The sequence below is a fragment of the Mytilus galloprovincialis genome, chromosome 1 (assembly GCF_965363235.1).
Source record: "Mytilus galloprovincialis chromosome 1, xbMytGall1.hap1.1, whole genome shotgun sequence".
In the NCBI taxonomy this organism is placed as follows: domain Eukaryota; kingdom Metazoa; phylum Mollusca; class Bivalvia; order Mytilida; family Mytilidae; genus Mytilus; species Mytilus galloprovincialis.
The window spans coordinates 128,254,386-128,276,959 of NC_134838.1; the positions used below are offsets into that span (position 1 = coordinate 128,254,386).

Consider the following 22,574-nt stretch of genomic DNA (forward strand, 5'->3'; position numbering starts at 1 on the left):
TACTGTATCAACATATTAATCGTTCAGTTCAAGCATACAAATGAATCTAGTTGATATTTATTTTTTTTCTTTTCAGAAATGTGACCAACTTCAGTGGTTTATTCTTCTTATCATAATAATGAAATAGTGAAAATTTATAAAGCGCCGTAACAAAACAAAATGTATTCGAATTACAAAAAGTATATATAAAAAAACAATTAACAATGGATGGCTCGATAATATGTATCGGCATGTTTTGTCTTTTTTTGTCACAGTCTAGATGTCATTAAGTAATCATTTAGATGACCCCGAAGAATGCAAATGGTAATATAACCCCGATTTAAACATAGTTATAAAAGATAACGACCACATGCAAATTGATTATTCTAAGTCTGTTTGATTTCATACTGCAGGTTAAAAATATGAAAGAACAGAAGATGTGGTATGATCGTCATTGAGAAAACTCTTCACAACTGAAGAAACAAAATGACACAGAAATAAACAACTATAGGGAACCGTTCGGCCTTCAACAATTATCCAAGATCATACCGCATATTCAGCTATAAAAGGTCCCGAACTGACAAATGGTAAAACATTCTAACGAGAAAACTAACGACCTAATTTATATACTAAATAAAGAAACACAAACAAATATGTAACACAGACAACAACCACTGGATTCCAGGCTCCTGACTTGGGACAGGCAACTACAAAACGAATGTGACGGGGTTAAACATGTTTGTGGGGTCGGCCAACCGAGTATGGTACAGCTGAAACAGTATAAACTTTGAAATAAAAACCACTTATATATTCATACGGCTTGTTGGAAGGTCTTTCTTCAGCAGGATAATTGTAAATCCATTTTGAGTAGTAGAACAGAATGGGGCTACTCCAGAAATAATCTATACCCCCTAAGGTACATGGGGTTGGGAAAAAATCTTTGGAAAATTTTGGATATGGTTCAGAAAAAAACCTGGAATTCCATGTCGGTCCTATGGAAGGCAAATAGATTAATAAAAATATATCATGGAAAATTATGTTGTTGATTTAAGAAAATTTCGGGAAATCCGGAGCCATCCAATTAATTGAAGGCAAATATAAAAGTTTAAAAAATCATGGAAAATATATATATAGTCGCATTCAGTAAATCTAAGATTTGAGCTTGTATGTATACCGGTGCATCATGTTGCAGTGCGAAAGCCCATTATATCTTTATCTTTTTCGCGACTGCCATAAAAGGAAGAGGTTTAATTGGCCATAAACCAGGTTTAACCCACGATTTTCTACAAAAAAAAATGCTTGTACTAAGTCAGGATTATGACAGTTGTTATCCATTCGTTTAATATGTTTGAGCTTTTGATTTTGCTATTTGATTAGGGACTTTCCGTTATAACTTTTCCTCGGAGTGCAGTAGTTTTGTGATTTTACTTTTTTCGTAACAGAAGGAAGAAAAACTACAATTATACAGGTGCGCAGTAAGTACCCTCCGAAATTTCAATAACATTTTGCCTGAACGTGTACGTGGCAATTGATTTGGTCTGCATGACCATACTCATAATCAAAGAATCAATTCTTTGATTATGAGTATGGTCATGCATAAAATAAATCAGTTTAACTCTCTATTCCGGATATATTAAGTCCTTTCCTTTTTTGTTTTTCCCTTTTTTGTTTTTCAACCGGTGTTCCGAACGCATAGGATAACTCCCGAAACTTTGAAAATGGCAACAATCACAACAGGTGCACGTGTATTATTTTTAGTGTTGTCAAAGGTTAACCGGTCGAACAACCGAATACCGAATACCAAAAACGCTAACCGGTTAACCGGACTTTTTTTTCAATTTTGATAGATTTGATATAAATTTGTATTGAAATCAACAAATAGTTATGTTTTATTTAAAAAATGTCGTCTTGGTAATTAATTTGACAGATCAAATGTTCAGTATATTGATTGCTATTGTTAATCCTAAAAACAAAAACTCAATTAGAGCTCAACTTAAACAAAATACTAACTCAAAAATTGTGAAATGTAAACCAGTGTGAATGTACTCAATGTATACGTGATAGTACGAGTAACTTTCTTAAAGAAACAAGCAAACAAAGTAAAGAAACATGTTGTACGGTGACCTATAGTTGTTCATTTCTGTGTCATTTTGGTTTCTTGTCTTATCTCATTGGCAATCATACCACATCTTCTTTTTAATAATTAATCATTTCAAGTTGAAACACTCCACACTATTTTCGGAGACAACAAGAGAAAAAGAAAGAATAATCGGTTTCAGACATATTCAATTCTACGAGATCAATATTTTTTTTTAATTTTTCAATCTGAAGCTATAGTTGATACGGTGTATTCGAAAATTAAAAAGGTTAACTTCGCCAGGAATCATCACAGACAAGCCTTATAATGTCAAAGGACAAACTTCAATTTTATAAGCGTAGATTTATGACTTGGATGAAAGGTTGTCATATTGACACTCATACCACATCTTATCTATGTGTAGGGTACTATTGATAAGGCTTTCAAGCACCAACTTAAATTACCGGGTAACCGGTTAATCGGTCGAACGATTATCCAAGTAACCGGTTAGGAAAAAGTGTATGATTTGACAACACTAATTATTTTATTTTAAGTTAAACATTATAAACAAGTCTATATTTATGTGATGGCATATGTGTTGTTGATGAACGATTGAAAGATCTACTGTATCTAGTCGTTTCTACAATTAGAATTGTAAAAAAACTAAAAAAGACGAAAAGTATTTTCTTTACAAAGTACCACCCATATGAAAACAAGGAGATGTGGTATGCTTGCTAATTAGACAACTTGCACCAAAGTTCAAATTAAGTTGATGTTAGCAGTTATAGCCTATCATACACCATTTAACAATGAGAATAAAAACACCTTACAGTTGGCTAAACATGACTCCAACATGTAAAACATGAAACAAATTATTCATTTGAGAAAACTAACAGTCTAATATTTGCAATTAAATCATTTATGAAAAACAAATATGACATGAACAAATGAAAACCACTGAGCTACAGTCACGCGACAAGGGACATGCACATTGAGAATGTGGCAGGTTAAACATGTATGTTTGATGTTGCCAACATGACTTTTTGGAAAGCTTTTACTGTTTTTTTGCTGTGATGTGTTCTACGTCATTTTCAAATCTTGTGTTCAATTATTTTATAAATTAAGGTTTGCCAATCGTCACTATTTGAGAGGAATTTCACCCAAGGAGGCTCCCAAATGGAAATTTTGCAAAAGCAATTTTGTCCACAATTTTAAACAAAATAATTAATTTTACAATAGCTATAGGCTTGTAAAAGTATGAAAAAGCCAGAAAACAACATATTAATATATATGAAGGCCCCCTTGAAGTTTTATTTTTAGGACTATAAGAGTCATCTTGCACATAAAACCCCCATGGGCATTTTGATGGTTGTCTTGAAATATCATACACGAGACAAGTGGGTAATGCTAAATAAATATTCAAAATGAGATGAGAAAAATGTCCAACTAGATAAAAACTTGGTTGGATCACAGCACCAATGATGCTTTAATTTAATTCTGATGTCATGGCTGTGTCTTTTCATGATTTTTACAACATAAATATATATATTTTTTTTTTACTTGTAAAACATTTTCTCTCCCTCTCAAAGAAATGTGACTTGAAGTTTCATATTGTTGTTACTGATACCAAGCCAATATTTTTTTAACCTTCTGACATTACATGTATTTGTACTGGAAGACAATGATTTGATTCATTTTGATTGAAAATTATAATTGTAAAAATAATGCATTCATAGTAAAGGAAAGAATTATATATTTTTCCACATGTTTAACCTTGATATTTTATTCCTAATTAATTATGAATATCATCCATTTATTTTCTTAAAATATAGATATATTTTCTATTTAAAGGAATGTACAGACATTTAAAGGACAGAACAAAGTCAATAGGGGATAAGCTAAAATTGACTAAACTGGGGTGGAAATCACACAGGATATTTCTTCAGAATAAAGAGCAAGTTCTCATAGACTTCCTAACTGGTTTGATTTTCAATAAGAAAAGGTACATTTATAAACATTAAGGTTTGACGGTACAAAATACTAGGTTAATTAGTCGTATCACATGAGATATTTCTAAGCATCTGTTTAGTACTTTATACATCTAATGATTTAAATAGATTTCCCCTTAAATTAAAATAAATTCAACATTACTTTTGTAGCTTGACATTTTAAAAACCTACCATAGGGTAATATTAATCATAGGTTGATGACTCACGCACTGAACACTGAACAGACGTGTGATGTAACCACAAAGTCATGACTTTTGTTAAATCATAAAAAAAGAACTAAAATGTATATTTGAGAACTCTATTTATCTGTTAAACATTCTGATACATTTTCATCTTAACATTGAAATCTATAAATAGATTAATACAATTACAGGTTCAAAGTATCAGAGGAAGATGCATGTAACATTTGGAGAACTTTGTGTCAATTATTTCAGTCAACTCAATCTGGAAAATCGTCAAAAATTATTATCATCAAACCATCAATTTGTCAGGTAAGTCGTCCTGTTATTATAATTACACTAGCAGTGTGACTACCACTATTATGTTGCCTTCCTTTTATTTTATTAACACTATGTTGTCCAGTGTTATTTCAATAACACTAGCAGTGTGACTAACACTATTATGTTGTAGAATGTTATTTATCTTAAAATATGGAGATGTGGTATGATTGCCAATGAGACAACTAATGCTAGAGTTCAAATCTGAAATGGCAAAGACAAAAACAATTAAAGGTCATTGTACAGCCTTCAACAATTAGAAAAACCCATATAATATGTAGTAAGCTATAAAAGGCCCCAATATAGAAATGAGAAAAAAAATCATACAATGCAATTTAATAAAAAAAAAAAAAAACATGTTCCTGACTTGAGGTCAGGCATATGTAAAAAAATGTGACGGTCTTAACATGTTTGGAAGTGCCCAACCTTCCCCCTAACCTGGGACAATGGTTTTTGAACACAACATAAGAACATACTGTAAAAATCAATTACAAATGGCTAATCTCAATAAATCATTGCGACACACAAATAAACTAACAAACATACAAACAATAAACACAAATCACCAATATATACGAGTTCTGGCAGTTACTGAAAACTAGTTCAAAGCCAATTAAAACTTAATCAATAAATCATGTTTTCCCAGACTAAAGTATCAATCAGTACACATCCAACAGATTTACTGTAAGGATGTTGAAAACTCTCTGAGTAACTCATGACTTTGTGCAATGCCAAAATATAAGTAAACAGTTTCAACAAATCAAAAATCAATGTAAGTGCCATTAAAAGGGTAACAGTTCAAAACGGGAAAATTAATAATAGGGAACAAAAATTGTCTCTTTTGTTATAAATATTAGGATACAATTTCTGTCAAGGCAGGTTGTCAATTTATTCTGTGTTTTATATTTTACAGGTTATAAATAACAACATCCACCAGCCGTGTGACTACCATCATTATGTCGTTGAGTGTTGTCTAAACCTTCTTCAGTCACCATCTTTATCTCATGTTTACAACAAATATGAACAGCTGGTTAGTAAAGTGATTTCGTTGAAGTATAAACATTATTGGATGCAAAGGTTAAAAGTATCTGAGAGCAGCCCATTGACCTTACCATTTTTAGCTCACCAGGCCTATAGGCGTCTGTTGATTTTCTGAAAGTAACGTTTTAAAAGAACTTTTTGAAAAAAATGAATCAACAAAAAAATGATAACCAATCCTGACCTATAAAGGTTCCAATACAATTCATATTATTGGAAAACTCATTTTGAAGTTATTGCTTAAAGAGACCAAATCCCTTTACAAATACTTAATACATCAAGTGTTGTTTTACACAAACATTAATAGAAATCTTACATTGAATGTTTAAATTTCAGTTAAAAATTACGCTAAGTTGTTATCAGAGTCATGTTTTTTTGGTTTTCTTTTAAAGACATATAAACGTTTTATTCCTAAACATTTCCTGTGTATAATTACCTTAGTCGTCCAGGATCAGGCTAAGGGTTCCTTTTTACAAAATGAAACCATCTATCATGGGGAAATAGAAGGCAATAAAAAAAGTAGTCTACTTTTAACCTTGGATTTACATTTAGTGTAAAAAATATATCCATATAATGTTAGGAGCATCTAACAGTTCTATACTTTAATTTCAAAATAGTAAGTAAATAATTATAAGATACCCACATAAAAGATGTGCATTTACTACAATAACCATGAAATTAGTTATACGATATCAGTTCATAAGTTATTTGTTTTTCGACCGACTTGGTTAATGTTGTAGTTTTGTTGAAAACAAGTACTGATAAAATCGATTTTATGGTTCTACATTTACCGTATGCTTAGCATTTACCCATCCTCAATCACAAATATGCTGTTGCCTCCACGGAAAAATCATCAGGCGAAACATTTTTGTGAGTAGAACTGCTTGATAAAGTGCTGACAAATCAATTCACATAAGACTCTTTAGTTTCTACAACATTTACTAAAAAGGAACTCAGAACAGTCATAAATATGTTGTATGTTCTTTTAAAACTTATTGTCCACCAACTGCTTCATAAAATCTCTTTTCAAAAAATTCATCTCAATAAACTTAATCAGCAATCAAAATCGGACTTCAGATTGACTATACAACTATCTGGGAGCGAAAATGCTACATTTTTGTTTTATTTAGGCTACATGTTTTGTCTTTGTAGAAACGATTGAGATCAGAGAAATACACCCCAGTACATACAGCAATAACAGGACCCAGCTTTTTGGAACACAGCAGATAACATGCTTACAGTTATGCTCTATGGAGTCAGACAATTCTGGATATTACCATATAGAGCATGTTACCAAACTTTGAAGTTATTATTGACCGTCACTTGGACTTTTAAATTTGTTATGTTGCTTTATTTAGGTGTGTTAGATTCATGTTGTTGTTTATTTATTTATTTACATTTAGTTATTTGTATATATGTTTGGAACAAACATTTTGTACCGTTTATTCCGTTTTTCAATTTGATGAGATACCATAATTTTATAGCAGAAGATTAACATACACAGATGTTCTTCAGTTAGATGATAAATTTGAATATTTTGATGGTTGTACAATATTCTAAACAAACACCCATAAAATGCTATACATGCTGTAATTTATTATATGTGAAACAAAAGAGAAGCTTCATCATTGTTTCAAACAGCTATATATAATTGGTATAAAAGAGAGACACGTTTTATGAAGTTAAATGTTTAGTTAATCATAATGTCTATTCAGTTGTTTCTGTATTGGTATTTATTAGGACGTAGTCATAGAGTTTTCTTCAGAAATTCCATCTTATTGTGACCAATGGAGAAGTGTTGCTATACCACATGACTCTGTAATTTCTTTAATTTCCCTCTACAAAAAAAAATCCAGTATTTAATCGTTACAAATAGTTTAGGCAGTTCAATAGTTATCAAAGGTACCAGACTTACAAATTAATACGTCAGACGCGCGTTTCGTCATAAATTAATAAGTCAGACGCGCGTTTCGTCATAAATTAATACGTCAGGCGCGCGCTTCGTCATGAATTAATACTTCAGACGCGCGTTTCGTCTACAGAAGACTCATCAGTGACGCTCAAATCAAAATAGCTTGAAAGTCAAACAAGTATAAAGTTGCAGAGCATTGAGAACCAAAAACTCAGGTATTCAGTGGTCATTTAACAGGGAAACTTGATGAAATGCTGTACACCAAGTTTAATTGTTAAACAGCAATATGTGCAATAAAGAATCAATTAGAGTTTAAAAAAAAACGAAAACCAAAAACTCCAATTGTGCCCAATACGGCTATGGTAATCTATGCCTGGGATAAGAAAATCCGTAATATTTCGAATAATACATTACCATTGTATCAAACAAAAATAAAGTATGTTTACATAATCTCCAGCCCCCATAACTCGCCGTTTTATAACCAAAAAGTTAATACAAAGAAATTTTGGAGACAATTTATGTTATAATCTCAATGTGTCCTATTATGTAGTTTGTATTAAATATGAGACAGGGCAATTAAATATGAGACAGGGCATTGATGTGTTTCCTGAGAAAACCACCAACCGTATACATCTCTGTCTTCTGTTTGTCTCTTTCCTTTTGATTTGTGTTATTTGAATTTGGAGGCCCTCTTTTAAATAAGCATCTTTGATTAACCTATCATTTTAATGTTAGGCTTGACGTGTACATATTGGTTACAAGGAAGTAATTATTTACATAGGCGACAATGGTAGCCTTATTTGGTCCTGCCTTTTCACTATCAAAGATCCATTAAAAAAAATTTCGAATTCTGAATTATCAACACCTTTGGGTGTAATTGCAATGGTCAAACACATATGGTGCCGCAGCTTTTTTGATAGAAAAATGGCATTTTTTAAGGGTACTCAACGGTTCCGGAATTTTCGAAATAGTATGAATGAAGAACACCCCTTGCTTAATTTGGCACAGAAAATCTTGCTAGTCTTAGAGAGTTTTCTCTAAATTTCTCGCTATTTCTACACCAATGGCCAACACTCATTTCTCACTACTTCAATTTTAATTTCTAATTACCAAGGCAGCAGAAAATAAATTTACTTCTACCTATTATCTTGGATGTAAAATCTAGGTGGCGCCAGCGATCTATATTTACTTCCTTTTAACCTATTGTTGTCATAAGTGATAAAGTCTGAGTTTTACGGTCCAAAGGGGAGGAAACCCTGGTGTAATGCATTGTGAGATTGAAAAATTAATTATAAACGATATGAATAATGCATCCTGTCTTTTTAAATCATTGGTCTATTAATATGGTAATAAAAATCTGTTTCTCAATATTTGATAGTAAGTGGAAGATGTTGCAAGCCTACCTTATCAATTGTTTATAGATAGAAGGACCGGTAATAGTATTGCAATTATAATCACTACTCCAACAATCAGAACAACCAGACATACACATTTTTTACTTCTCACTTTTTTCTGAAATAGATAAAAGAATTTATTAAATGAGCAAAAAAAATTCTTAGGAAGGAAAACAACTAAGAACGTGACATACATTATAAACATTCCTGAAAAAAAAAAAAAAACGAAATCAGTCTTAGTTCGAAAGAAAACTAACTAGACTAAACGAGCTTGTAGGTTTGTTTTGTGTGTGGCGTTACTCAAAATCTATTAGTATGAACCTGAAATTGTGGGAAATCAAAGAAAATGAGGTGGAAAATGTATACAACGAATGAAAGATGTTTGGTATATGTACTATTGTTTATTAAGTAATTCAGCTAAATCCGGTATCCTTACATTTATACGAAACTTTCTTTAGTGATACTTGTGCTCATTTTGAAAATTTGAGATTAATAGTCAACTTTGGTTAAACGAGTTTGAAATCATTTTTGTATTGGGAAATAAGGATATACCATTATATTCTAATGTGACGGCAGTTGCAAAGGGACTATAATGCCTATGTTAACTGCTGAGTGTAGTTAATAATAGTGATAAGACAATCTTGCTAAAAGAGGGACGAAAGATACCAAAGGAACAGTCAAACTCATAAATCTAAAACAAACTGACAACGCCATGGCTAAAAATGAAAAAGACAAACAGAAAAATAATAGTACACATGACACAACATAGAAAACTAAAGAATAAACAACACGAACCCCACCAAAAACTAGGGGTGATCTCATGTGCTCCGGAAGGGTAAGCAGATCCTGCTCCACATGTGGCACCCGTCGTGTTGCTTATGTGATTACAAATCCGGTAAATAGTCTAATTCGGTAGGTCACATTCATGAAAGGGAAGGGGATTGTAGTTACGACGTAAGGAACATATCCGATATCATTTGTGAAACGGTTATTCCATAACGGTCAACCAACTCGTGATGGCGTCCGTAAAATTTAAATGATATCTCGTTGTGTTGTCCTCTTGTAAAACTATATGTGTCTGAGAGTTTATAACAAAGAATTTGAACTTAAACTTTGTCAATCATATACAGAGCATTTTTAAAATACAAAATAACTTAAACTCAAAGCATGGTATGATGTGCTGGAGGAAATAAATCTTACATTTGTTTTAAATCTTTTTAGTATTTTATTTTTAAATAGATGGTCATTTCAATTAGGTTTATTGTACCGAAGTGAATTAAATAGGAATTGATTATAAAACCTATTACTAAGTATTTGTATCACTGAATGAATTCATAGCACACCCGCATAAAATTACCTGAATGGACACAGCTCGTGCTAGGTCTTGTTTTGCTTCTTGTATATGTATTACTGCTGTGTCTACATTGTCATCGATTGTATCTGTCGGGGAGATAATTTAAATATAAAAATAACATCTTAAAAAACCTTTCTTAAGAAATATTTAAAAAAGATTTAACTGAACCGTTAATAAACAGCATTACAGAAAACAATTGTGTAATTGACTGAACAGTTGATAAACAATAGTTTCACATCAGATATGTATAATTGAATATAAATCTAAAACTTACTTATAACTTCCCCTTGTTCATGTACCAGCGCACCAAGCTCCTTGAAGATCTCATTTATTTCTGTGATGTCATGCTGGAATTAGTAAAGTGATAAATGTACTTGTAAAATACTGAGTTGTAACGTTAGAATCATTCATTTGTTTTTGGAAAATTAGGAACTTCAATGATATTAACTTTTCTAAGAAATATGTTTTTTTTGTGGTTCAACTTTTAACTTTATCTAAAAGAGGGGCGAAAGATACTAGAGGGACATTCAAACTCATATATAGGAAATAAACTGACAACGCCATGAACTCTAAAAGTTCTCATCGAAAGTTTGACTGTTTGACTTTCTTCAGGACTGTTCAAACCAAAGAATTGAAAGCCGGAAATGCATGAATAACTCAATACTTGGGGACATATAAGACCATAAAGGTCGCATAAGAATTCTCAACTCCGTATTAGGTCAACTTTTTCTGAAACCTAAACTGAAATTGCTTTAGCGAAATGCATAGGAATCACAGGTTCCACCTTCAAGTCGAACTAAAGGGCATGTATCACTATAACTATTTTATGAGAATATTGTTTTATGTGTTATTTATAATATCAAATAGTAAGGATATATCTCATTCATAAGATAAGAACTAACCTCTAATTCTTTTATTGCATTCTCTCTTTCCAGAATAGTTTCCAAATCAACATTTTTTTCCATCTTCGATAACCTGAGTAGAAAATGTTAAGCATATTTGTAACTTTCTGCTACATATATTCAACAACATCTTTACAGCAGCGCATTTTTGAAAAATAGTTTACTTAGTTACATGAAAACAGTTTTGTTAACAGCGACATACTACCTTTAACATGAGCAAACAAATAGTGAAATGACTTACCTTTGACGTTTAATAGAAGGAACTTTATCTTTAGGTACTTCTTCAAAAGGAGACTGGAACAAAAGAAAAATGTGATCAGAAAATTCAAAACAAGAAATAGAGTATTTAACAATAACGTGCAACTACCGTAGAAAGCTGCGAATTAAGGTTTATTGGACTGTACTTTAATTATTAACTTTAATTATTAAACACTGAACACAATAGGAACAATGAGTACCCTTGTATTTGGCAACACTTTTAGGAATTTTGGATCTCAATGCTCTTCATCTTCGTACTTCATTTGGCTTTTTTAAAACTTTTTTGGATTCGAGCGTCACTGATGAGTCTTTTGTAGACGAAACGCGCGTCTGGCGTATATATAAAATTTAGTCCTGGTATCTATGATGAGTTTATTTACTAATATAACCTCACAACATGCCCATGTATTTATCATAAGTTGAACATGTTGTAGTTATTTTTGTATATGCACCGGTTGTGTATTTTTTTCTCAATTTGAAATATTTAGATCCCCGGTCGATGTAAAACAAAGTAATCGTTAAATTTCTATTTCCAATAAAGAGATAAATCAGATGCACAGTATTTCATTTATGATACGGTAATAAATAATCGGCAACGAAAAATAATTCAAACGAGTAAACGATTACTGACCTGTATTAAGACCTTAAATGATGGCGAATGTGCTCTTGCTCTTGCTATACTCGCTCGTTCCTTTCGTGCAGCAGTTCTCTGTGAAGCTTGGAAACTTTTAACTGCATTACTGAATTTTTCTGCGTACCTATCACTCTGAATCTTCAGTTTTAACTGCAAAAAGGGATGGTTAATTCGTATTTGCAACGCAATCTGTGTTAGACTCAAAAATGAAAGAGTTACAGCAGCACAATAACAGAGCTCATCGTATTTAAAAAAATCTATTGTCCTGTTGTGTTATGAATGCAAATGCGCGCGTGTTATATATTCATGTAAATATCATTGTTTTGTTTTTAATTTTTGAACTGTGAACTTTTTCAACAATTTTTGTATTATTTCAAGTTTTATTAAGAATGTGACAGAGACGAAGGCTTTCCATATGAATGTAACTACCTTTCATTCGATATTAGTTCTAAACTCTCTTAAAAACATTCCTGAAAATTATGTCAAAAAACTATTATAAATAAAAGCAACAGTACAATACCGCTGTGCAATTGTCATAGTCATTTGAGCGAAAATAAATCCGAGAGAAACACATCAACTAAAAGAGGGAAACAAAATAACAACAGGAACACTGAACTGTAACAAAAATAAACTCAATCATACATAGAAACGGATATTCTAAAACAATAGCCATATTTTTGTTTTGGTACAGGACATTTTAAGACAAAACGATGGGTTGAATCAGGATGTGTGGCTAGCTAGACCTTCCGATTATATGGCAATGTTTAAAATATCACTAAAATGACAACACTACGTGAATTACAATATTAAATAATATAAACGTAGATTAAACATGTTAACCCCAGAATAACAATGGACACATCCCATGAATTTACGACAGCACACCAAGACACAACAAACAAAGTATAAAAGAGGGACGAAAGATACCAGAGTGACAGTCAAACTCATAAATCAATAATAAACTGACAAATCCATGGCTAAAAATAAAAAGTAAAAACAGACAAACAAAAGTACACATGACACAACTTAGAAAACTAAAAAATAAGCAACACGAACCCCACCAAAACCTGGGGTGATCTCGGGTGCACCGGAAGGGTAAGCAGATCTTGCCCCACATGTGGCACCCGCCGTGTTGCTCATGTTATAACAAATCCGGTAAATAGTCTAATTCGGTAAGTCATATTCATGAAAAGGAAGGGGATTGTAATAACGAGGTAAGGAACATATCCGATATCATCTGTGAAACGGTTATTCCATAATGGTCAACCAACTCGTGATGGCGTCCGTAAAATTTACGAAGGGATGATTTCAACTTCACCATTTGGAACTCTTGGTTTAAAAGCTTCCTTGTGAGCAGCAACCTTCTATCAAGAAAATCATGATAGGAAATACAAGCACGGGAATATCGTATCAATTTGGAGACATATACCCTGTATGCAGGTCCTGCTTGAATGTTGCTTCTTAGAAATGGAAAGTTCTCAATTGGAAAGCTGAAATCATCTCTTTTGTCGTTAAGTTTAGTTTTTAACCGACCCTCATTGTGAATTTATAAATGTAAGTCAAGATATGAGGCCGCCTTAACTGTATCTGTTGTATCCTTTATCTCTCGTTCGATTTGATAGATTCATTCAACATAGTCACTAAATTTCGATTTTTTTAGTGAGATAATATCATATATATATATATATATAGCGGAAAGGAGAGTTAAAGGATATTATTAACTTCTTATCTTTCTTCCTAAGAAGTTCCTGTATGAAGTCAGCCTCATAATAATAATAACAAAAAAAAAAAACAAGTCAGCAAGAAGAGGGGCACAATTGGTTCCCATTGGAACGCCGAAAGTCTGTTTAAAAACACGTCCCCCAAACGTAACAAATATGTTGTCAATCAAGAAATCAAGCATCTTCATAATGTCAGATTCAGCTATTTTTTGTTTTAATCAGAGTGATCCTTTACAAAGTAGGATTTATCCCTCCCTAAGACAAGATACTTGTATCTACGTTGGCCATTCTTTTCTTTTATGAAACAAAGCAACTCTTTCAATTTGTCTTTTAGTTTCGACTGTAGAATACGTGTGTAAAGTGTAGAAAAGTCGAATGTTTTAATACTATTGCAAGATGAAAGAGAGTTAGATTGTATGTACTCTAAAAGATCTTTGGAATTTTTAAGTATCCACATCTGATTCACGCCACCTCTAGAATAGGCAGTTTCACAATAACTTTGAAACCCTGCTTTGATTGCTGATAAAATAGATGTTGATAATTTAGAAAGAGGTTTCGTGGAGCACTTGGAAAACCTATCTATATACCGTTGTTTGTAAGGACACTTATGTAGTTTAGGTATCCAATACAGTGATGAAAGATCCAGTTCTTCATCTTTGGTTGAAATTCCAAAAGAACATAGAACAGACCTATGATTGTCCAGGATTTCCTCTTTTGTAAGTGTCGTTAGGGTATATGTTGAGTTTCCAAGTGAATTGTCAATACCTAATTCGTTTATCAAGCAGTTAATGTAATGAGTTTTACACACAAAAACGTTGTTTACGGCTTTATCTGCGGGGACAACAATATATTTGTCATAAAGGTAGAATAAGTGTTTTGCAACATTTGGGTCTTTAAAGATTGACGTAGCATGTGCATTGATAGACCCATTCAGTTTCTTAATTCTGGTTTGTATCAACGATCTCACTGCCTTCATCCATTCAGAAAGAGTGTTTCTTCTCGTGCTTAACCCATTTCCAGGCATAATCCTCGACTGAATCCATCAAAATTTGGAAGTTGTATTTCCATTTGATGGGTTTAGGCTCACGATATTTCGGACCTTTCGATAACACATTTCGTAGGGAAGTGTTATTGACAATGTTGAGGTCACAAATGCGCGTCACATAAATGTATTAACGCCACAAATAGTGACGTAGTTTTTCTGACGTTTATATTATCACATGTAAGTTTCTAGAATAATTTTGTTGACACGCACAAGATTATTAAATTAAGATTGAGTTGTAAATGGTGTTATTATTTGTATTTTCTACATATGTTGTTGTTTCTTCCAAATCAAAACTGTGTATAAACAAAAAAGTCATAGGCATTTAGTTGCTTTAAACTTAAAATGATATAAATGAAATTGCTGATTATTTATCTTAACTTTCACATACATATAGATAATAAAAAATAACTGTAATATAAGGCAAGATCATGCAAGACCAAACAGACAACACGATATCTAAACGGACTTACAAAGAAACATCACAACTAAATACATGAATGTTGAATGCATAAATTCTGAGACACTTCGGATAGCAATACGAATTCACAATTGCTAATACAGTCATGTTCGGTAATATGTCACGTTTGTCACTTAGAAGACCAGACGATGTATATGTTTAACCTTAATCTAAGAAGTGATACAAATTTTGTTAGTATTACTAAGTTCAATGCTCTTCAACTTCGTACTTTATTTAGCCATTTTAAACTTTATTTTTATTCAAGTGTCACTGATGAGGTTTTTTTTATAGACGAAACGCTCGTCTAGCGCAAACACAAAATTTCAATTCTGGTACATATTGTAGATCAACCAATTCGTGATAGTGTCCATTAAATTTACGGAGGGTCATTTTCAATATTTTCTTCGCATAACTCTGTTGGGGCAGTTTCTGCGTATGGTGCACAATCATGTATATGTTGTCCGTATAGTGTGAACATGCATGATCATAACGTATCAATTGAGAACACCATACGATAGAGTATGTTACTGCCGGGAAATGGGAAATTGGTAATTAGGAAGTTGAAATCATCACCTCTGTCAAATATTTTAGTGTTAATTCCCTCTGTCTCAATGTTGAGGAATATAACAAGGTATGAAGCAGTTTTTCTAGCTTCAGTAGTATCCTTAATTTCCAAGTTCACTGAGATATATGAGCTAGAAGTACTGACTGAAATATGGGTAATTCAGTGAAAGGACATTATTAATATATCTAACAGAAATTAAAAAACAATTGCAAGGTGCTTTTTCTTTTTGTCTTTTAGAAGGTTTTGACAGAATTCTGTTCATTGAAATACCGACTGTCTGTTGAAATATCAACCCTCCGAACTCAACAAATATATTATTGATAAAAAAAGGTTTAGAATGTTGATAATATCATCTTCAGTGTATTTTCTGGTAGATTCAGTATGGTTCTTCACAAAAGGATTTTTAAAAATTCAAAAAATCAACTGCTATAGCTTAGATATCAATCTCTACAATTTTGCAGCATCATTTAGACCTTTGATTTTTCTTAAGTTTTCACTTCTATTCCCGATACAATTTTCTTGTTTTGGGTTATCATAATTCTTGTTTTGTGAAGAACCATACTGAATCTACCAGAAAATACACTGAAGATGATATTATGATAACCCAAAACAAGAAAATTGTATCTACGATTCTCATTATTCCGCAAATTAAAAAGATGTTTTTCATCTTGATGAACCAAACTTTGGACAGATCAACCATCGTAAATTGTTCTAGGGTATAAACTGTTCATTAATGTTCTAGTAAGAGTGGAACTGTCAGAATATTATATTCTACCGTAAAACTGTCGTTTCCCGTACTGATGTGTAACTGTTATCATCTGTTTTATGGTAGATCTGCACAATACTGTTTAAAGGGGTAATATGTTTGTTAAAAACTTGTCTTTATATTTACCTCGTCTGATGGGGGTACCTTTAACCGAGAAAATGTTTTCAGATTTGCAGTAGTTTCTTTTGCCAGCTGATTGGTATAGTGAGTTAACTGATGCCTAAAAGCGTAAGTCACATTTATAAACGTAAAAAAAAATACAAAAAAATAGAGACGTATAAATGAGTGTATAAATGTCAATGTGATTTATAAACAGGAAAAGTACAGATAAAACCCCGGGCCACTTTCCTTTTCTTAAAGGTAAATATAGTATGTAAAATATCGCTGTATTCATATTGTTGTAGGAAGTGACATATCCTACATAGGCTGTACATTTGTTGTTTTCTTTTATTACAAGTTGTATTCTCAACTGAGTTGCCTATTTATATTTTTATTTTTATATATTTTTTTAAATTGAAAAACCCGTTATTGTTCTTTAATTATTAAATATCTTAAACTATTAGTTGTTATTTAGTTCTCGCTGTAATTCTCTTTTAACTTCATTATGTTCTTGTCGATAATTAATTAAACCCACTGGTCCCCTTCCTTTCAATAACATTTATTTCCTGCATAAACCATTCTGGATGTTTATAACATGTTTTATATACTTCCTTTTCCTGTCTGTATTGATATAAAACAAACTTGAAATAACATGAGATTTAACTATAAAACCAGGTTCAATACACCATTTTCTACATTTCAGAATGCCTCTACCAAGTCAGGAATATGACAGTTGTTGTCCATTCGTTTGATGTGTTTTATCATTTGATTTTGCCATTTGATTATGGACTTCCCGTTTTTGAATTTTCCTCGGAGTTCAGTATTTTTGTGATTTTACTTTTTATAAATACTTACACCTTATCTCTGGTCTCCTGTGAATCCTTCTTGGTTCCAATACGACTGATTAACTTCTGGATCTGAGATACTAAATATATTTACAACTTGAATATTTATTATATGTATATAAAAGCCTTATACAATTTTACTAGAATTATGATACTCTTGCTAGGTAGTATGTACAGAATTATCTCATTCGTTCAACTCATCAAGGAAGAATACTTTTTGTGGATTATATTTTCTGAGTGTCTTACTTCAAAGACTATATGCTTTATGTTTTGCTATTATCCTACATGCAGTCATATGTTGTAATGTCCATCATTAACAGGAATAATAAATATCTTTATTCTTATTTGATGTTTGTTCTTTTTCGCTGTGTGTTGAAGTTTACGAGCAGAGTCGAGCTATTATTCTTGTTTTGAAGTTTGTATGAATTAGTTTTATCTAATGAGTTCAGGAACTTGTCGTACAATTAGGTGAATAGTTTAAGACTCATGAAACCCGTTTAAACACATGGCTTTTCCAAATGATAGTGATGTCCTTTTGATTTGTTTTAAGTTGCAATATTATACAATTACTGTCTTTTGATGAGGTAAATATGGGGTTTTATTGACTTTTGAAAAAATGATATTCACTGAGGCCGACGGCCGAAGTGAATATTAGTTTTTCAAAAGTCAATAAAACCCCATATTTACCGAAACAAAAGACAGTAATTGTTTTATTCCATAGTCCGAGAGAAGAAAATGTATCAAATGACAAACATATACCAATTTTTTTTTTACCTGAAACATTTTACCATAACGTTGCATGTAAAAGCGCGTGACGTTTAGCGCGGTGAATAACACTTTCTCAGGTGAATATGCTTTTTTATTCAAAATCCAATTCATATATCGATATAGAAAAACCTACTAAAATAATACCAATATGGAATAATATACAATTACTGTCTTTTGATGAGGTAAATATGCGGTTTTATTGACTTTTGAAAAAATGATATTCACTGAGGCCGACGGCCGAAGTGAATATCAGTTTTTTCAAAAGTCAATTAAACCACATATTTACCGAAACAAAAGACAGTAATTGTTTTATTCCATATTCCGAGGAGATACAATGTATTTGATGACAAACATAATACCAAAACAAATTTTACATGAAACATTTTACCATAATGTAGCATGTAAAAGCGCGTGACGTTTAGCGCAGTGAATAACACTTTCTCAGGTGAATATGCTTTTTTATTCAAAATCTAATTCATATAGAGAAACCTACTAAAATAATACCAATATGGAATAATTAGAGTTATGTTTTGTTATTTTGAAATTAGATGCATTGCATTACCCTTAGGTTCTCGTTTTTATTGTTATCCGCATGTACAAGTTTTCCATACAAAAAAGTGTTTTTTTTGTTTTTGGTTACCACTCTTTACCTTGTTTTTATGATTTATTTCGAATAACTTGAACTCTGTCTCTATTCCTATTTATATAATAATCTTATTAACAATGTTACCTGTACTTACCATTGTGTGTAATTTTCTGTATACTATGTGCAATCGTTTTTGATAATGTGTCAAACTCAGATTCTTCATCGGTACCTATGAAATAACAGAAAATGAGGCATTTTAACTCCTTGGTATCTTTTGACTTTTTCCAAGTGTTTTTTTTTTAATAATCTCTACAAGAAAAGCTTGATAACAGATGTGTAGGGTGGAAATAACAGATGTGTAGAGTGGAAATACGTACCATAACAGATGTGTAGAGTGGAAATACGTACCATAACAGATGTGTAGAGTGGAAATAACAGATGTGTAGAGTGGATAACAGATGTGTAGAGTGGAAATACGGACCATAACAGATGTGTAGAGTGGAAATACGGACCATAACAGATGTGTAGAGGGGAAATAACAGATGTGTAGGGTGGAAATACATACGATAACAGATGTGTAGAGTGGAAATACATACGATAACAGATGTGTAGAGTGGAAATAACAGATGTGTAGAGTGGAAATAACAGATGTGTAGAGCGGAAATACATACCATCAAATTTAACCAAAACGTTTGAAAGGTTGTATAGAATATAAAAATCCATCATGTAAAGTTTTCAGTGTTAATACGGTTTTTTTTTAATAAGGCAATTGTATGGTTAGGGGCCAATAAATCAGTATTAAGTTAATGACAATGTATCAATTTGATAACGCTTGTAGTGCAGGCTAGGTATAAATTTGCAACTTCAGACAATGCAAAATTTTGCCGATGTTTTGTACCAAAACTTCTTTCGTCAAAGACAACTTTAGATTTAGATACTTTCTTTTCGGTGATAGAAGGCTTCAAACCATTATCTCAAGTACAGTTAAACTTGTAAAAAAAGAAAGAGAAAAGGATTTAAATGAATTTAAAGTGTTCTCTAAAGTGACAGTAATAAACTCACACATGCATATGTCATCTTCCTTTACTTAATCATTCTAAATTGCATTATTTTCGAAAAATTAAGGACGAAAGCTTTAAGCTTACATATTTCTATATAGTTTGATGTCAAAAATAGTATTGTAATAAATATTAACATTTTTTTTCAATGCTACGTGATAGTATTGTTTTCTGTCTATCTTTTGTCATTTATATTTTTTTTCTTTAGTAATACTCCTTTTGATTTTTAAAATTAACAACAGTCTTATTCATATTCTTTTTTTTTATAAAGAAATGAATTCTGACCAGAGAGCAATAACATTTTATAACACTTGTTTCGAATGTTAAAGCGATTCATGTGTAGGACTCTAAACCGCGATAGTCACGCTGATGTGAGATGGTTTGATGCTCGAGTGCTTTTCATGCCTGTGTAGAAGTCATTTTGTTTGTTTGTAAGAAGATTTCTTTTTGTTTTTAAAATTAATAATGGGCATACATAAACTTTAAATACAACGGGAAATAAGGAGTGACTAGTGGTAAGGGCAATGTTAACCTTCTATAGCGTTTTTTTTTCGAATCTGCGAAAGATTTTTATGCCCCATTTATGGGCATTATGTTTTCTGGTCTGTGCGTCCGTCCATTTGTTCGTTCGTTCGTCTGTTCGTCTGTCCGTCTGTCCCGCTTTTCAGGTTAAATTTTTATGTCGAGGTAGTTTAGATGAAGTTGAAGTCCCATCACATTGAAACTTAATACACATGTTCCGTATGATATGATCTTTCTAATTTTTAGGCCAAATTAGAGATTTTACCCCATTTTCACGGTCCACTGAACATGATAATGATAGTGCGGATGGGGCATCCGTGTACTATGGACACATTCTTGTTTATAACATACGATGGAGCGTAGCATTCTCTCTAAAAAAACATGTTCATATCCATGGGTGCACAGACATACTAGCTCTCTGCATTATAATATTACGGTAAACAAAGAACTCATGAGAGGAATACTTCAGGTGTTATAAAATGTTAAGACAAATTTATTTTCACAAACAGAACATTAAAAAGGACAATCTTTCATTTTTTTATACCTTACCATCCTTAATAACAGTTTGGTCGGGGGTAAATCCTACTCCACAAAAGGAACCTCGACCATACGCTGTCATGTTGATATATTTTATACCTTACCTTCCTTAATAACAGTCTGGTCGGGGGTAAATCCTACTCCACTAAAGGAACCTCGACCGTACGCTGTCATGTTGATATTATTGTATACCTTACCTTCCTTGATAACAGATTGGTCGGGGGTAAATCCTACTCCACTAAAGGAACCTCGACCGTACGCTGTCATGTTGATATTATTGTATACCTTACCTTCCTTAATAACAGTCTGGTCGGGGGTAAATCCTACTCCACTAAAGGAACCTCGACCGTACGCTGTCATGTTGATATTATTGTATACCTTACCTTCCTTGATAACAGTTTGGTTGGGGGTAAATCCTACTCCGCCAAAGGAACCTCGACCATACGCTGTCATGTTTATATTTTGATATAAATATATTTTTTAACATCAATGTTATTACAAGTTTCCGGAAGACAATTAAAATATATATAAATTTAATTGAACGAACTTTACCAGTGTTGCTCAAGATTAAATTGAGAAAAGGATCGCAACTAAAAAGTATACATGATAGGATTGATTAATTTGTTAGTTGATGTTAACGCCACTTTTAGCAGTTTTGGTAATGTCGTAGTGGTTGGGTTTTTTTTTGAGGAAGCTGGAGTGACCAGAAAAAAAAATCTCCATTTCTTATAAAATAACTGATTACTGTATCAATTGAACATATTAATCGTTTAGTTCAAGCATAAACAATAATTTACTCTTGTCGGAAATGTGACCAACTTTCGTGGTTTATTCATAATAATATGATAATGAAAATTTATAAAGCGCCATTACAAAAAAAATAAAGAATACTCTAATGTATGTACATGCAGCATGGTTATTCAAGGGGCATTAGCTGTCAAATTCTTATTCACAGATTTGACTCAAACTTTTCATATTTGATTTATAGTATACTAGTAGTCAGTATACTGACACATATATTCGACTTACAAAATGTATATAAAACAAACAATTAGCAATGGATGGCTCGATAATATGCATCGGCATGTTGTGTCTATTTTTGTCACAGTCTATATGTCATTAAGTATTCATTGAGATGACCCTGAAGAATGCCAATAGTAATATAACCCCGATATAAACATAACTATAAAAGATAGCGACCACATGCAATGACAAATGTAAAACAATTCAAACGAGAAAACTATAACTGCCTAATTTATATACTAAATAAAAAACGCAAATAAATATGTAACACAGCAACAAACGACAACCACTGAATTCCAGGCACCTGACTTGGGACAGGCAACTATAAACCGAATGTGGCGAGGTTTAACATGTTAGTGGGATCGGCCAACCGATACGAGTATGGTACAGCTAAAACAGTATAAACTTTGAAAAGAAAACACTTTTTATTCATACGGCTTGTTAGAAGGTCTTTGTTCAGCAGGATTATTTTAAACCCATTTTCAGTAGTAGAACATATTGAGATATTCCAGAAATAATCCATACCCC

General features: G+C 32.2%; 1 protein-coding gene and 1 long non-coding RNA gene across 3 annotated transcripts; one reads left to right on the top strand and one right to left on the bottom strand.

The window, feature by feature from the left end:
* The first annotated feature begins 3,938 nt into the window (after positions 1-3,938).
* LOC143058805 (uncharacterized) lies at positions 3,939-5,592 on the top strand. Its single transcript, XR_012973237.1, has 3 exons — positions 3,939-4,058; positions 4,439-4,556; positions 5,476-5,592. It is a non-coding gene; the product is annotated as an uncharacterized LOC143058805 (long non-coding RNA).
* A 1,579-nt stretch (positions 5,593-7,171) lies between these two features.
* LOC143058786 (syntaxin-7-like) lies at positions 7,172-21,545 on the bottom strand. Of its 2 annotated transcripts, none has more exons than XM_076232239.1 (11): positions 21,407-21,545; positions 19,061-19,135; positions 17,563-17,632; positions 16,735-16,828; positions 12,052-12,204; positions 11,404-11,456; positions 11,163-11,235; positions 10,535-10,607; positions 10,264-10,346; positions 8,916-9,024; positions 7,172-7,438 (listed from the first exon to the last, which is right to left on the bottom strand). In XM_076232239.1, exons 1-10 carry the CDS (start codon positions 21,474-21,476, stop codon positions 8,920-8,922), a joined length of 849 nt encoding a protein of 282 aa, XP_076088354.1. In that variant the 5' UTR covers positions 21,477-21,545; the 3' UTR covers positions 7,172-7,438; positions 8,916-8,919. The 2 variants fall into 2 exon arrangements, with proteins under 2 accessions (XP_076088354.1, XP_076088357.1); XM_076232242.1 differs by lacking the exon at positions 21,407-21,545 and adding an exon at positions 21,128-21,208.
* Between the last annotated feature and the right edge of the window lie 1,029 nt (positions 21,546-22,574).